The sequence below is a fragment of the Pseudophryne corroboree genome, chromosome 9, assembly GCF_028390025.1.
Source record: "Pseudophryne corroboree isolate aPseCor3 chromosome 9, aPseCor3.hap2, whole genome shotgun sequence".
Lineage (NCBI taxonomy): Eukaryota > Metazoa > Chordata > Amphibia > Anura > Myobatrachidae > Pseudophryne > Pseudophryne corroboree.
The window spans coordinates 87,633,489-87,649,993 of NC_086452.1; the positions used below are offsets into that span (position 1 = coordinate 87,633,489).

Genomic DNA, 16,505 nt, shown 5'->3' on the forward strand with positions numbered 1-16,505 from the left:
ATGCCAGACCCCCCGCGTCCCGCAGCCTGGCCGAAATCCGCCATCGCCCTAGGGGAGGCCACTGCAGCTAATGGCCCCAGAGCCTCCACCACCGTGGCCAGAGCTGACGCTATGGCCCCAGGAGGATCCCGTGCGGCGCGACCCCCTGAAACGCCGCCCGAAGTACGACCGGTCCTTGGTTGGGCGCGAGCCCGCGCCCACCGACCGCCCGATGCGCCCCGGGGACCATGCCCCTCATGTTCTAAACCGAAGGCAAGTTCCCCCCGGCCGGCCCAGCCGCTCTCAATCTCCGATCCTTCCCCTTCCCCATCCAGGGAAGCAGAAGAATCCCCTGGTCCTGGGGAGGACCCTCTGTCGTGTGCAACGGCCCGTGCCGCGGCCCTGCGGCCGCTGACCCATTCCCTGTCTCCCCTTCCGCCGCGGGACCCGCTGCGCCCTGCGGTAAACACAGGGACCTGCTGCCCCCCCGCGCGTGCTCCCCCGCGTGTCACCTGACCAGCGGAGAGTGAACCCGCATGCTGCTGGCGGCCACCCCTTGTTGATCCTGCTGTGCCCCCTTCACTTATCGCCCTGTCCATGCTCCCAGCGCTGCCTACCCGAGGCACACGCTGCACCCCCCTAAAACTTTCTCTCCCCCTGCCGGATTTTGGCATCCGGGGAGAAGCAGAGGGTGGTCTGTGTGATGCTGGCGCCGCTGCGCGCGCCCACGCTCGCTCCGGACGCCGCTGGCCGCACACGTGCGCGTGCAGCGGCGCCAGCATCACACAGACCACCTCGAGCGCGCGTCCCACGTCCTCCCGCCAACGGCCTCCCGCACTGCTCCTCCTCTTCGGCCGCCGCGCGAGGCTCCTGCATAGTCCCCGCGCGGCGACCGCCAGCTCCCACAACCGTCCTCCCCCCCCGCCCGGCACGAACAGGCGGCCGCGGCGAGGAAGGAGAGTCAGTGTCTGCCGCTCTTGGGCGCGTGCCCGCGGGCGCCCGACATGATCCCGGGCTCGTCGGCTCCCGGAGGGGACGGCCGCCGCCCTCCGATACTCGAGCGGCCCGAAGGGACCCCTGGTCCCCCACGCCGCCCTCGTTCGGCCGGAGTGCCCGACTCGGCACCCGGCGGCGAGTCCGCCCGGACCCCGCCAGCGCTGCCTGCGGCCGCGTTTGATGAGGCCCTAAGGGACGGAGCCCCGTCCCTCATGCCGGCCCCTGCCGCCTCAGGGCCCGCTCGGCCGTCCGACCCACGGTACCGAGCCGGGGCCCTTAGCACGCGCTGGGGGCGAGCGGACATACCAGCAGACACAAAACCGGGAGGGGAGAAGTAGAATTAAATAGTAAGGGGATACTGGAGATGAGAATACCACAGTGAGGGTCACACTATATACTAGTGTCACAGCAATAGTCGCACAATAAACAAGATTTGCTTGCACTGCAGCACTCACCTAAAGCAAATCACCAAGAGATTTAAGATGGCCTCGCCTTCCCTATATATAGCAAACCCTCCCCCTAAAGAAGGCTGTACTTTCCTCACAGCTAGGTCCACCCCTCCCCAGATGTTTAACTCTTTCCTCTCCTATACAGTCAATACTCTCTCCATAGAGGTTGTCCTTTTTACATCCTTGGTATGCCTGTTCACCTTCAATATGGGGAGAGCTGTTGGCTTACGTACTGCTGTCCTCAAGGGGCGGAGGCTCATATTCTGAGGTGCAGTTTTGGTGCCTGGGGGTGTGGCCTGTGCAGGGAAGAGAGGGGTGCGGCTAAATATTTAGGATGTTAGGTATAAGCACTGAAGATGCCACGACTAATAAAGTCATGTGACCTGTCCAAAGAACTAAAAAAACTAGAGATGTGTGGCCGGCACTTTTCGTGTTTTGGTTTTGGTTCTGGTTCCATGCTCGTGTTTTGGATCTGAATTGTTTTTGCCAAAACCACCCTTTCGTGTTTTGGTTTTGGATCTGGATGATTTCTGAAACATAAAAACAGCTAAAATCACAGAATTTGGGGGTAATTTTAATCCTACGGTATTATTAACCTCAATAACATTCATTTCCACTCATTTCCAGTCTATTCTGAACACCGTCACAATATTGTTTTTAGGCCAAAAGGTTGCACCAAGGTGGCTGTATGACTAAGCTAAGTGACACAAGTGTGCGGCACAAACACCTGGCCCATCTAGGAATGGCACTGCAGTCCCACTGCACTAATGACGGATACCGGACACACGTCTAACACCAACATAGCTGTCAAGGCCTCAGTTATCCGTTTTGCAACAGGATGACTGCTGTCATATATAATCTTCCTCACAAAGGACTATTGGACAGTCATTTGCTTAGTTGAAGTATTGCAAGTTATCTTCCGACTTCCTCTCTGGGATGACGATCGACACCCAGCAGCAACAACAGCGGCAGCAGCAGTAGGAGGAAGTGGTTCTTGATCTTTCTCTATTTTATCCCCCAAATTTTTGTTCTCCCATTATTTTTCTGGAGTTAAATAACAAAATGCAGCAAAGGAGAGCGCATCTCTACATCACACAGGGCAAACCCCGTAAAAATTATTTGGATTAAATATTAATAACCCCTTTATTTGGAGTAAATAATATACAGCACAGAACAGCACCACTGAACTAATATGGCAGCACCACTGGACTGGACATATACGGCAGTACCACTGGACATATACAGCAGTATCACTGGACTTATACAGCAGTACCACTGGATTAGATTTATATGCCAGTACCAATGGACATATATGGCAGTATCACAGGAATTATATGACAGTACCACTGGACATATAAAGCAGTATCACTGGACTGGATTTATACGGCAGTACCACTGAACATATACGGCAGTACCACTGGACATATACGGCTGTATCACTGGACTGGATTTATACGGCAGTAACACTAGATTTATACGGCAGTAACACTGGACATATATGGCATTATCACTGGACATATACGGCAGCACCACTGGACTGGATTTATACACCAGTACCACTGGATTTAAACGGCAGTACCACTGGACATATACGGCAGTATCACTGGATTTATACGGCAGTTCCACTGGACATATACGGCATTACCACTGGACTTGGTTTATACAGCAGTACCACTGGATTTATACGGCAGTACCACTGGACATATACGGCAGTATCACTGGACTGGATTTATATGCCAGTACCGCTGGATTTATACGGCAGTACCACTGGACATATACGGCAGTATCACTGGAATTATATGACAGTACCACAGGACATATACGGCAGAATCACTGGATTGGATTTATACGGCAGTACCACTGGATATATACGACAGTCTCACTGAACTGCATTTATACAACAGTACCACTGGATTTATACAACAGTACCACTGGACTTATACAGCAGTACCACTGGATTAGATTTATATGCCAGTACCAATGGACATATATGGCAGTATCACAGGAATTATATGACAGTACCACTGGACATATAAAGCAGTATCACTGGACTGGATTTATACGGCAGTACCACTGAACATATACGGCAGTACCACTGGACATATACGGCTGTATCACTGGACTGGATTTATACGGCAGTAACACTAGATTTATACGGCAGTAACACTGGACATATATGGCATTATCACTGGACATATACGGCAGCACCACTGGACTGGATTTATACACCAGTACCACTGGATTTAAACGGCAGTACCACTGGACATATACGGCAGTATCACTGGATTTATACGGCAGTTCCACTGGACATATACGGCATTACCACTGGACTTGGTTTATACAGCAGTACCACTGGATTTATACGGCAGTACCACTGGACATATACGGCAGTATCACTGGACTGGATTTATATGCCAGTACCGCTGGATTTATACGGCAGTACCACTGGACATATACGGCAGTATCACTGGAATTATATGACAGTACCACAGGACATATACGGCAGAATCACTGGATTGGATTTATACGGCAGTACCACTGGATATATACGACAGTCTCACTGAACTGCATTTATACAACAGTACCACTGGATTTATACAACAGTACCACTGGACATATACAGCAGTATCACTGGATGTATACGGCAGTATCACTGGACTGGATTTATAAGCCAGTACCACTGGATTTAAACGGCAGTACCACTGGACATATACGGCAGTATCACTGGATGTATACGGCAGTACCACTGGACATATACGGCAGTATCACTGGATTTATACGGCAGTACCACTGGACATATACTGCAGTATCACTGGGCTGGATTTATAAGCCAGTACCACTGGATTTAAACGGCAGTACCACTGGACATATACGGCAGTATCACTGGATGTATACGGCAGTACCACTGGACATATACGGCAGTATCACTGGATTTATACGGCAGTACCACTGGACATATACTGCAGTATCACTGGGCTGGATTTATACGGCAGTATCACTGGACATGTACGGCAGTACCACTGGACACCAGCAGCGCAAGACACCACCACTGGACTGATACAGCACAACACAGCACCACTGGACTGGACTTATACAGCAGCACTGCACATATGGCAGCAGAGGACACCACCACTGTGCCTGGACTGATGCAGCACAAGACACCACCACTGGACTGATACAGCACAACACAGCACCACTGGACTGGACTTATACAGCAGCACCTGACATATGGCAGCAGAGGACATCACCACTGTGACTGGACTGATGCAGCACAACACACCACCACTGTACTGATGCAGCACAACACAGCACCACTGCACTGGACTGGACTTATACAGCTACACTGGACATATGGCAGCAGAGGACACCACCACTGTGACTGGACTGATGCAGCATGAGACACTACACTGGACTGAGCAGCACAAGACAGCACTGGAATCGCCACCCCACTTTCCCTCCCAGGACGGAGACACGTCCTCTCGCTACACTCTCCAATCCCACAGTGAAAATGGTGGCGACGCGCGGCCCCTTATATAGAATCCAAAATCCGCGAGAATCCAACAGCGGGATGATAACGTTTTGCTTAGTTCTGGTTTACGAGTCAGGCAGAAAAATCAGAGCCGGACTCGGATCCGGGCTCGGGTAGTGAAGTTCGGGGGGGTTTGGTTCCCAGAGAACCGAACCCGCTCATCTCTAAAAACAAACCACACAAAGCTGTCTTCTCTCTGGGGTATGTGAGAAGAAAGACATCCGTATTTTTATAGAAGAAACATTGCCCACTGTTTCTCTTTAGCCGCATAAAACAAACAACAGTACTATTTTTATTCAAACTAAATATTTAATTTGTATTTGTGCGGCAGCCAAGGCATTCATTAAAATAGGACTAGAGCAGTATGTCTTATTAATAGCATGTTATTCTAAACTGTTTAGCCTTTTTAAGAACAGACTGTCTAACCTCATTAGGAAAGACATGAGGACGGGGCTGAATTTTCAACCGATTGTATCACCCAGACTGTAGGAACGCTGTGTAGCTTAAGAATTAGATTGCATTGTTTTTCATAGTCGGTGCTCTGGCAATTTGTCCTAAACTTGGTACATTAATGTATGTTTAACCAGAGTTTCTCCAGGTGTTACACCTATATCTCACTATGACAGCTGTAGATACATAGGGGCAGATTTAGCAACGAGTGATATTTTGTTGTCACTCGTTAAATGGTGTTCCGACCAATCATCTCTTGTCATTTTTTCAAACACACAACAGTTAGGAGGTGAATGGTTGGAGCAGCAATTAACATTCGTAACGAGTGATAACAAGAATATCACTTGTTAAACCCATCATTCTTCTGCCTGGTTTATGGACATGATGGAAAGAAATTTGAGTCATCTCATGAATACGACAGGTTTTAATCAATGAGTAATACTTACAAGATAAATACATACTTGCAAAACAGGTGTGTTTACTCTTATGTCCAATGCTGCATACCTCCCAACATCAGGTGTCTGCAAAGATGGACTTCATCACGCGGCTGTGAAAGTGGGCATGGCCTATACAAAAGGGGGCATGACTTCGTGGGAGCTCTCTGTCCCTCTGTGTTCGTGAACAGACGCTGTGCAATGCGTCTGTTCACAGTACACAGAGGGACAGAGCGCTGGGTGTACCCCCTCAGTGACGAAAAAGGGAGGCTTATATCGCGACTGACACTCAAGAGCCTCCCAAAGGCCACCCACCACGGGACACTACTGTCTGCAGGTGGGACAGAGGGACAGTCCCAAAAATATGGGGGTCATTCCGAGCTACGACCAGGCACTCAGACATGCGGGGGGACGCCAAGCACAGGGCTAGTCCGCCCCGCATGTCAGTGTCACCCCCCCCCCCCCGCAGAAATGAAAAAGCATCGCACAGCGGCGATGCTTTTGCATCTCAGGAGTCACTCCCAGCCAGCACAGCTCCTGCGGCTGGCCGGGAGAACCTCTTCGCTGCCCTGGGTCGCAGCGGCTGCGTGTGACGTCACGCAGCCGCCGCGGCCCGCCCCCCCAACGGTCCCTAAATGGCAGCTTAACGCCGTTGTCCATCCCCCTCCCACCCAGCGACCGCCTCTGCCTCAGAGGCAATCGCTAGGCAACGACGGCTGGCATGCGCCAGTGCCGGTGTAGTTACGACCCGATCGCTGCGCTGCAATAAACTGCAGCGAGCAATCGGGTCGGAATGATCCCCTATGTACGCAAGGCTTGGCAATGTAGCACAAAGTCTGTACACACCAACGGATGCCTTACAACTACAAACAGCCCAGTTACTTAACCAGTGGAGTTGTTTTAGTGAGGGCAAAGCAATTACAGCCGTACTCACTGTTATATACATTGGTAGATGAAGCGGTTCAGGGTGTCACACGCCGGTGAGTGTATATACACGTCGGTGCAGTATGCTGAAACATCAGTAATATCTCAGGCAATCACAGGTCTCACTGGAAGCCCCCCGTCTTCCACTGTGGCACTCTAGCACAGGCCCAAGATGGCTTTGCATATGCTTAGTAGTAGCCTCGGAGGCCATCTTGTTATAGGAAATGGAGCTTCTCTTGAGGAGTAGCCACATGGAGTTTAGGCAGTAGCGCAATCCACTTTCAACATCTGCATCACCCCTATTTGCATGTACTCAGTTGCGGAGCTTGCACAGTGCGAAAACCACACAATGTGCGCTCCATACCACAGTGTACGTTCAGCTCTGTATCAATCCCATAATCCTAGGTATTTCTTAAACCTGTCTGCCTTTCACAGCTGTACTGTGCGCCAAAAAATACAATCTTAGATTAAGCAAACTTGTTGCACCAAAAGAGTAGCTGCGTATATTTTCCCCATATCCCTTAATCCAAGCCGGGTGATCAAAATCCAAAGGCGTCACTAATGAGGTCTGACCTCCTCCCTCCCACACAAGCACACATTGCCATTATTGTGTCCTGATTAATGGCAGGTCATGTTAATTATGGCTGCAAAAAGAAAACTGAAGAGGTCATTTGACAAAATCTGTTAGTAGCTTGGATTATGCCTGCCACCAGTTAATGTTTGCTGAAACCCTTCTCTTAAAAGGTTTCTTTCAAAACCAAATTCGGCAACAGAACAGTACTTCAGGGGAAAAAAATGGCTTCAGAAGGACATGCGTGGAAGGATCATAAATCTTAGGAATCAAAACGTTATTTTCCAAAGACTGAGTAATAATTTTCCATCATTTCCTTGAGTAAATAACATGCATTTTATTTATTAGGTGGCATTTTCTTAGGGTACTCCGACTTAATAAGTGTATTTATTTTGAAGTGAGAGACTGAATAGTCTTTGAGGAAATTGTAACTGAGAGCTGGTTTGATATGAAAGGTCCAAGGTCAGTGTCTCTCTTGGGATGGCATTGCTCACCATTCAGCAATAGTAATGAGAAATATGACTGTGGTTTCAATTGTCTCTGACCCAGTACAGTAGGAAATAAGACACAAGATGAAACTGGATACAGGGGGTTATTTAGAGTCAGTAGCAGTTTTGCAAAAAAATTCGAAAACTGCTACTGATAATGGGGGTCATTACGACCCGATCGCTCGCTGCAGTTTCTCGCAGTGCGCCGGCGCATTCCATCCGTCATTGCCTAGTGATCGCCTCTGAGGCAGAGGCGGTCGCTGGGTGGGAGGGGGCTGGACAGCGGCGTTAAGCCCCCGTTTAGGGGGCACGGTCCGGCCAACGCAGGCGTGGCCGGACCATTGGGGGGCAGGCCGTGGCGGCTGCGTGATGTCACACGCAGCATCTGCGGGCCGGGGAGTGACGAGTAGCTCCCGTTCCGCACGCTAAAGCTGCGCTGGGCGGGAGCTACTCTGGAAGTGCAAAGGCATCGCCGCTGTGCGATGCATTTGCACTTGGGCGGGGGCGGCATTGACATGCAGGGCGGACTAGCCCTGTGCTGGGCGTCCCCCCGCATGTCAGTGTGAATGATCGTAGCTGTGCTAAATTTAGCACAGCTATGATCAACTCAGAATGACCCCCAATATCCCAGCACAGGGCACGGCCGCCCAACATTCGTAGCATCACCCATCGATGCAATCGCAATTCGGCCAGGCTGCGTATACAGGCACACGGCCACCATGTTTCCCGTTGCAGGAAACTCAGGCGACGTCATCTGGCTGCCCCGAAAACGGGCATGACACATCTGCGTTTCCTGCACCGCTCCCTGGACTGGAAAGTATATTATCCTGCTGGGGGGGGAGGGGGGTGTCGCGACGGGGGGGGGGGGTCGATCGGGTGGCAGCGGTAGCGACGATGTTGGAAGGGGCGGCGCATGCGCAGCATGATAAAATACCCCGATGATGCTGCGAAGAGGCATCGCAGGGACAGAGCTTAACCGCAAGCTCTGTCCCTGCATGTGATAATTGATACATCCCTGCGATGTAATCAGTTATCACAGTGCGAGTTTGGGCAATTTTATCACATGACATCCGCATCCAAGATGCAAATGGTGATAAATAAGCCCCAAAATGTTTTAACCACTTGCCTGGCATTGTCGCATCAGATGCGACCATGCCTGCAAGTGCTCTATCTGACCTGGTCACACAGGATGCGACCAGTCAGATAGAGAGTGTTAGCAGCGGCAGGGAAGAGAAACTTCCCTCCGCTGCTGCTGTCAGAGGAACCGGAAGGTCCCTCTGCCTCCCTGCACTCTCCCCCACTGATTGCCGTGCTGCTGATCACTGCTGATTGGTCAGCACGGCAGGATCCCTCCCTCAAGTGGCTGCAGACAATGGCAGCCGCTGGGGAGTGTAATTTAACCCTCTCAAGCCACCCCTAGACACCCCCTGTATACCTGGAGGCTGTCCCGGCTTTCAAAATAAAAGCTGCGATGGTCACGATGTTCACGATGTTCCGATGGTAGCGATGTACCTGATGAATGATTCAATGTTTAGAAAAATATTTGAAAAACTATATATTTATTTAATTTTTTTTCCTAAAATCATTTGGGATAAGGTTAAATTGGGTGGTCTTCAGTATGCCGACTGTCGGGATCCCAGCGCACAGTATACCGGCACCGGAATCCCGACAGCCGGCATACCGACACGTTTTCTCCCTCGTGGGGGTCCACGACCCCCTGGAGGGAGAGTAAAATAGCGTGTCGCGCCACCGAGCCCGCAAGGGGCTCATTTGCGCTCGCCACGCTGTCGGTATGCCGGCAGTCGGGCTCCCGGCACCGGTATGCTGGTCGCCGGGAGCCCGGCCGCCGGCATACCATACTACACCCGTTAAATTCATGTTCTTCACCTAATTTACTCATAACCCCCACCCCCCTGACAATTTCAGAGCGGTCTTTGGCAAAATAAAATGTCAGTTAAGTGGTTAATGGACGCTCTCCATATTATAACGTTGTCTATCCAGTTTGTCTACAGTTTTTAGTGTATCAGTATTTAGTGTTTCAGTGTTTAATGTCTACTTCGAAATGTAACATAGATATGTTCATATTAGTGATTTGAGTTAATTGTGGTTTTGTGTAGTTGTTGCCATTTCTAGTATTTAAATAAATCTCTTTATTCCCAGAGATTTTCAAATTCTTTATCTTCATTTGATAACTGAACTATTTTAATTGGGTGGAAAGAATCAATGTGGCAAAATCTTTTTATTTATTTTTTAACTGCTGGATTAATTGATTTTGGACATCAGTATTACTGAAGCTAATCTGCTGTTTCATAGCGAACCGTTATTTTAAGGGTCATGTGCAGCCCTTTCAGTATGCTTGTATCCATCTACCCAAGTTTGCGTGATTGTCATTATGGGGTAGATATATCATACCTTGAAGAGAGAGTACCAACCATTCTCATTGCCATTTTACAAGCTGCTGTGGGGGAGATGTACTAAGCAGTGATAAAAGTGGAGAAGTGAGTCAGTGGAGAAGTTGCCCATGGCAACCAATCAGCATTGACGTAACATTTATAATTTGCATACTACAAAAGTATACAGAGCAGCTGATTGGTTACCATGTGCAACTTCTCCACTGACTCACTTCTCCACTTTTATCACTGGTTAGTACATGTCCCTGTGTTTGAAAAATTACAGGAGCTGATTGGTTGGTACTTTATTGCTCTCCATGCTTTGATAAATCTCCCTTTTAAGTCTGTATCCGCTATATCAGTCATTCTGATATCTCAGTGATAATTTCTGTATTCCTCCTAATATTTCAAACAGCCAAAGAGTGACACAAGGTGTGCTCCAGAGGGATGCACTTGTTTTACATCCATACGCACAGCAGATTTTCAGTCACAATTTATCATTATTGGGTGTCAATTGGTGTCAGCTTTTACATTTCCAAAGAACAAAGCCAGGATATGTTTTGTTCATGTCAAAGTGGGAATTTGTAAGTAATGTTGTGGACATGGGAAGCTGGAAAGGAGAGTAACACCCTGAATTGTGAGGGGAATGAAATGTGCTTTAGATGAACAAGGGTCAGGGTTGATTTGTAGGGTTGACATTCATGTGCTTCCAGTAAGAGCTGTAAAAACTCTTTTAAGTTGCACTTCAAGCGCTTGATTTGCACTTTTCAGATGAAGGGGGGGTGTAGTGTGTGTGTGTGTGTGTGTGTGTGTGTATATGTATTATTGTGTGTATAGTGTCCTCAGGAAATATTGTTATATAACTATCAGTTATGGAATCCTACTGGTGAAATAGTTCTTTGCTATTAAAATCTGTAATACCCCCATTTATGTATATGCAATATTTTTTTTTAGGTGTTTGGTACGTGTGCGGGTACATATAGGGGTTCCCCTGTGTAAACATTGACCCCTTACACGTTTGTAAATCACAGGAGTTCACCTTAGGTTAATTAGCCCCTCATTGTACAGAGGAACTACAAAGCCCATAATAGAATGTTGATCTGAACTTCTGCTGACCCAGCCTCTGATGGGTAGATTGACACCACAAGTGAAATCCTTCCCCCCCCCCCCCTTTGCCCAGCAAAATGGCCCGTTTGATTGGCCCCCAGGTTGCAGGGCAGAAGAACCTTGGGGCGGGCTGTTGCCGGGGCCCCAGGAACCAGTGCCTGGAGAGGACGGGGGTGGTACTGAGAACCCCGAACCTTTATTAGGACCCCCACAGCGTGGGAGAAGAAAGCCCCCGGAGTATGGGAAAAACAAAGCCGGAGCAGCACAGCCATGTAGTTGCCGGACCTGTGTGAGCCCAGAGCGGCGAGAGAAGGTGACTGGGACCGGATCGTTTACCTGCTTCGCGTGGAGCGCCAACATCACCTGCTGATCCGAGACGGCGCTGCCCCACCAAGGTTCCAGAGGTCCAGAGTGCGGGAGAAGAGACGGGAGCTTGGAAAGGGTCGCCAACCCCAGAAGACGTTGGCTAGAAGAAAGGGCTGCCCGCGACGCTGCCGGACTCCGCAGAGAAATTAGCGTGTTCCGTCAGAGATGTGCTTATTACTTCAAAGGCGGCCTTATTATTGACTGTTTTATGCAAGTTCCGCCCAGCAGTGCCTGTTTAAAGCTTATACGAGACTGTGATATTATAAAGACAACGCCAGCTTGCTTACCTGTTCCACAACTCACCTGCCTATTGTTATTGCTGGTTATACGAGACTGGGTTATGCTGAGACAATGCCAGCCTATTTCAAGTTTTCCTTATGTTGTGTATTCTAACAAAGAGTTCTAAATCTAATTGTTACTACTCTGTCACCTTTAACAAATAATAATAAAATGGAGTTGGTTCCTGATCTTTGTATTGTCATTGTGTCTGAGGGGTAAAGCAGGTCTGCCTCTCTGATCTTAACCGAACCAGGTTTATTTAAATCCCATGTAGTTTAAGTTCCGGCACCGCATTTGTGGGCATTACACCTTCGGACCGGGGTGTTACAAATCCAATCAGGTTCACTTTAATCATACTTTTATATTTCACTTACAATCCAAAGTTTAGCCAGCTGTGACGCCCCATCTGTTAAACTACAGTTCCCATAATGCTCGCCGCTGTGGCTGGCCGTTTGGTGTGCATACTGTACTTTGATTCTTGTAAGCAAAAAATCTGTCACATAAAGCTACTTCAATTAGCCCTTTAAACAAGATGGCTGGCTTGTTCCTCTGAGTTGCCGCATAATAATGCAACAATGCAGATATTTTTTGCTGGTAATATTATGTTTTAAAGATATGGATGTACATAATCCCCATGGGAAAGATGCTTGACATTGCAGTCCAAAACACATTTTTTTCCCCCTCAGATCAGCCCTACAAAATAATTAGCTACCAGTTGTTGGACACGCCTTGGCACCAATCCACACCATTAATCCTAGAAATGTCAAATGTCAGGACTCAGCTGTCAAATGTCAGGGACTATCTGTGTTTAATAACCTTTTACAAACATTTGCCTTGCTGCAGGACTACAATCCAGCAAGATGAGACTACTCTACAATGCAGCTTAATTAATAATATTGTGTAAGCCGCATTCGTGAACCGTAACTCATAGCAACCAGACTTTTGTTAGTACAACTCGCAATGTACTGATTTGGCCCACTAAATGATTGGTTGCCGTGCGTTACATATTTGTTCTTTTTTATATTGAATATTATTAGGTAAACTTGGTTATTTAATTTCAGTGATAGCAGCTGTGTTCATCAAAAAGAACGGTGTCCAGAGAAACAGTATTTACGTATCTACTGTATTTATTGGATCTTGATGATGGGAGACATTAATGGAATGTTGTCCATCGCAACCAATGAGATGTTTGCTTTCATTAATCTGTAGAACAAAAATGATAGAAAGACTCTGGTTGGTTGGTATGGCAACAGTCTCACAGATGTGCCCATTGTTTGTTACAGAAATGCATGGAAGCAGTCAGAGCTCTAACATTGTAATATTTTCTTTATTCTCAGGTTTTATTTGCTTTAAACCAGACATTACTGCAGCATGAGAGTCTGAGGGCGGGAAGCTTCCAAGCCCCCTACACGACGGACGACCTCATAAAACATTACAACTGCGGAGACCTTAATTCCGTGATCTTCAACCACGATACTTCCCAGGTTTGTGCTGAGAATGAATGTGTGACATCAAATACCAAATCATCTCATATAAAATAGTGTACAACAGTACTGCTGAACATTGCCGCACATTAGGTTTTCCCTAGGACCTTCCCAGTCATGTTCAGGGATTTGTTTTGTCCACTCAGTGTCAGACTGGGGCATGAAGGGCCCACCGGGGGAATGCAGTAGTAGGGGCCCATGTTTAGGTGGCCATTCTCCAGAGGGGGTGTGGCCAGCTGCCACAGAGCCTTGGGTAACCATTAGAGAGTGCATGGTCTGGGCCCCTTGATAAATATATATAGTAAATATGGCAATGCATTATGATAGTGTACCAGATTAATAACAGCAATGCATGTAGAGAATACACCATAGTCCTGTGCAGCACAAGGTAACATATGTATAATGTATAATTCAAGCGCACAGTCTGGAACCTGATCCTTGTAGGAGAAGGTGGGATGATGATTATCCATACTTTCTTGACAAAATATCTAATGATTACAACTTCAACTTGGTGCCGGCTCCCAGTGATGACAAAACTCATGGAACAGTCATGTGTGACCAAACAGGGTTGTGGGGAGAAGAGAGGCTTTGTGGGAGTCAAGCATCTAGGGAGAGCTGGAAAGTGGAGGTGGGGCCTTTTTTCAGCTTTCTGCTGCGCTGTTGCTAGAATGACACAGTAGCTTGTTATATAATAGTGTTTCTCTAACGTCCTAAGTGGATGCTGGGGACTCCGTCAGGACCATGGGGTTTAGCGGCTCCGCAGGAGACAGGGCACAATAATAAAAGCTTTAGGATCAGGTGGTGTGCACTGGCTCCTCCCCCTATGACCCTCCTCCAAGCCTCAGTTAGATTTTTGTGCCCGGCCGAGAAGGGTGCAATCTAGGTGGCTCTCCTGAGCTGCTTAGAATAAAAGTTTAAGTTAGGTTTTTTATTTTCAGTGAGTCCTGCTGGCAACAGGCTCACTGCTACGAGGGACTTAGGGGAGAGAAGTAAACTCACCTGCGTGCAGGATGGATTTGCTTCTTAGGCTACTGGACACCATTAGCTCCAGAGGGAGTCGGAACACAGGTCTCACCCTGGGGTTCGTCCCGGAGCCGTGCCGCCGACCCCCCTTGCAGATGCCGAAGTTGAAGAGGTCCAGAGGTCCAGAAACAGGCGGCAGAAGACTTTCAGTCTTCATAAGGTAGCGCACAGCACTGCAGCTGTGCGCCATTGTTGTCAGCACACTTCATACCAGCGGTCACTGAGGGTGCAGGGCGCTGGGGGGGGGCGCCCTGGGCAGCAATGTATTATACCTTTTTTATGGCTAAAATACATCACATATAGCCCTTGAGGCTATATGGATGTATTTAACCCCTGCCAGATCTCACAAACTCCGGGAGAAGAGCCCGCCGTTTTAGGGGGCGGGGCCTATTCTCCTCAGCACACGGCGCCATTTTCCTGCTCAGCTCTGCTGTGAGGAAGGCTCCCAGGCTCTCCCCTGCACTGCACTACAGAAACAGGGTTAAAACAGAGAGGGGGGGCACTTATTTGGCGATATGATTACATATGTGAAAATGCTATAAGGGAAAACACTTGTATAAGGGGTTGTCCCTGTATAATTATAGCGTTTTTGGTGTGTGCTGGCAAACTCTCCCTCTGTCTCCCCAAAGGGCTAGTGGGGTCCTGTCCTCTATCAGAGCATTCCCTGTGTGTGTGCTGTGTGTCGGTACGTGTGTGTCGACATGTAGGAGGACGATGTTGGTGAGGAGGCGGAGCAAATTGCCTGTATTGGTGATGTCACTCTCTAGGGAGTCGACACCGGAATGGATGGCTTATTTAGGAATTACGTGATAATGTCAACACGATGCAAGGTCGGTTGACGACATGAGACGGCCGGCAAACAAATTAGTACCTGTCCAGGCGTCTCAGACACCGTCAGGGGCTTGTAAAAACGCCCATTTACCTCAGTTGGTCGACACAGACACAGACACGGACACTGACTTCAGTGTCGATGGTGAAGAAACAAACGTATTTTCCTTTAGGGCCACACGTTACATGTTAAGGGCAATGAAGGAGGTGTTACATATTTCTGATACTACAAGTACCACAAATAAGGGTATTATGTAGGGTGGGAATAATCTACTTGTAGTTTTTCCTGAATCAGATAAATTAAAGTGTGTGATGATACGTGGGTTTCCTCCGATAGAAAATTATTGGAGGTATACCCTTTTCCGCCAGAAGTGAAGGCGAGTTGGGAAACACACCTTAGGGTGGATAAGGCGCTCACACGCTTATAAAAACAAGTGGCGTTACCGTCTCCAGATACGGCCGCCCTCAAGGAGCCAGCTGATAGGAAGCTGAAAAATATCCTAAAAAGTATATACACACATACTGGTGTTATACTACGACCAGCAATCGCCTCAGCCTGGATGTGCAGCGCTGGGGGGGCTTGGTCGGATTTCCTGACTGAAAATATTGATACCCTTGACAGGAACAATATTTTATTGACTATAGAGCATTTTAAGGATGCATTTCTATATATGCGAGATGCGCAGAGGGATATTTGCATTCTGGCATCAAGAGTAGATGTGATGTCCATATCTGCCAGACGATGTTTATAGACACGACAGTGGTCAGGTGATGCAGATTCCAGACGGCACATGGAAGTATTGCCGTATAAAGGGGCGGTCCATCGGACCTGGTGGCCATGGCAACAGCTGGAAAATCCACTTTTGTTACCCCAAGTCACATCTCAGCAGAAAAGGACACAGTCTTTTCAGTCTCAGTCCTTTCGTACCCATAAAGGCAGGCGGGCAAAAGGCCAGTCATATCTGCCCAGGGTTAGAGGAAAGGGAAGAAGACTGCAGCAGGCAGCCCATTCCCAGGAACAGAAGTCCTCCACAGCTTCTGCCAAGTCCGCAGCATGACGCTGGGGCCATACAAGCGGACTCAGGTGCGGTGGGGGGTCATCTCAAGAGTTTCAGCACGCAGTGGGCTCACTCGCAAGTGGACTCCTGGATCCTACACGTAGTATCCCAGGTGTACATTGGAAATTCGAGACGTCTTCCCCTCACAAG

At 48.5% G+C, this 16,505-nt stretch overlaps 1 protein-coding gene across 2 annotated transcripts in view; it reads left to right on the top strand.

The window, feature by feature from the left end:
• The window catches only part of TRABD2B (TraB domain containing 2B), a 627,183-nt gene that overhangs the window by 245,945 nt on the left and 364,733 nt on the right, over nucleotides 1–16,505 (top strand). For both annotated transcript variants that reach the window (XM_063939588.1, XM_063939587.1), the window contains exon 3: nucleotides 13,300–13,446. In XM_063939588.1, the coding sequence (XP_063795658.1) occupies nucleotides 13,300–13,446 (147 nt within the window). The remainder of the gene's footprint in view (nucleotides 1–13,299; nucleotides 13,447–16,505) is intronic.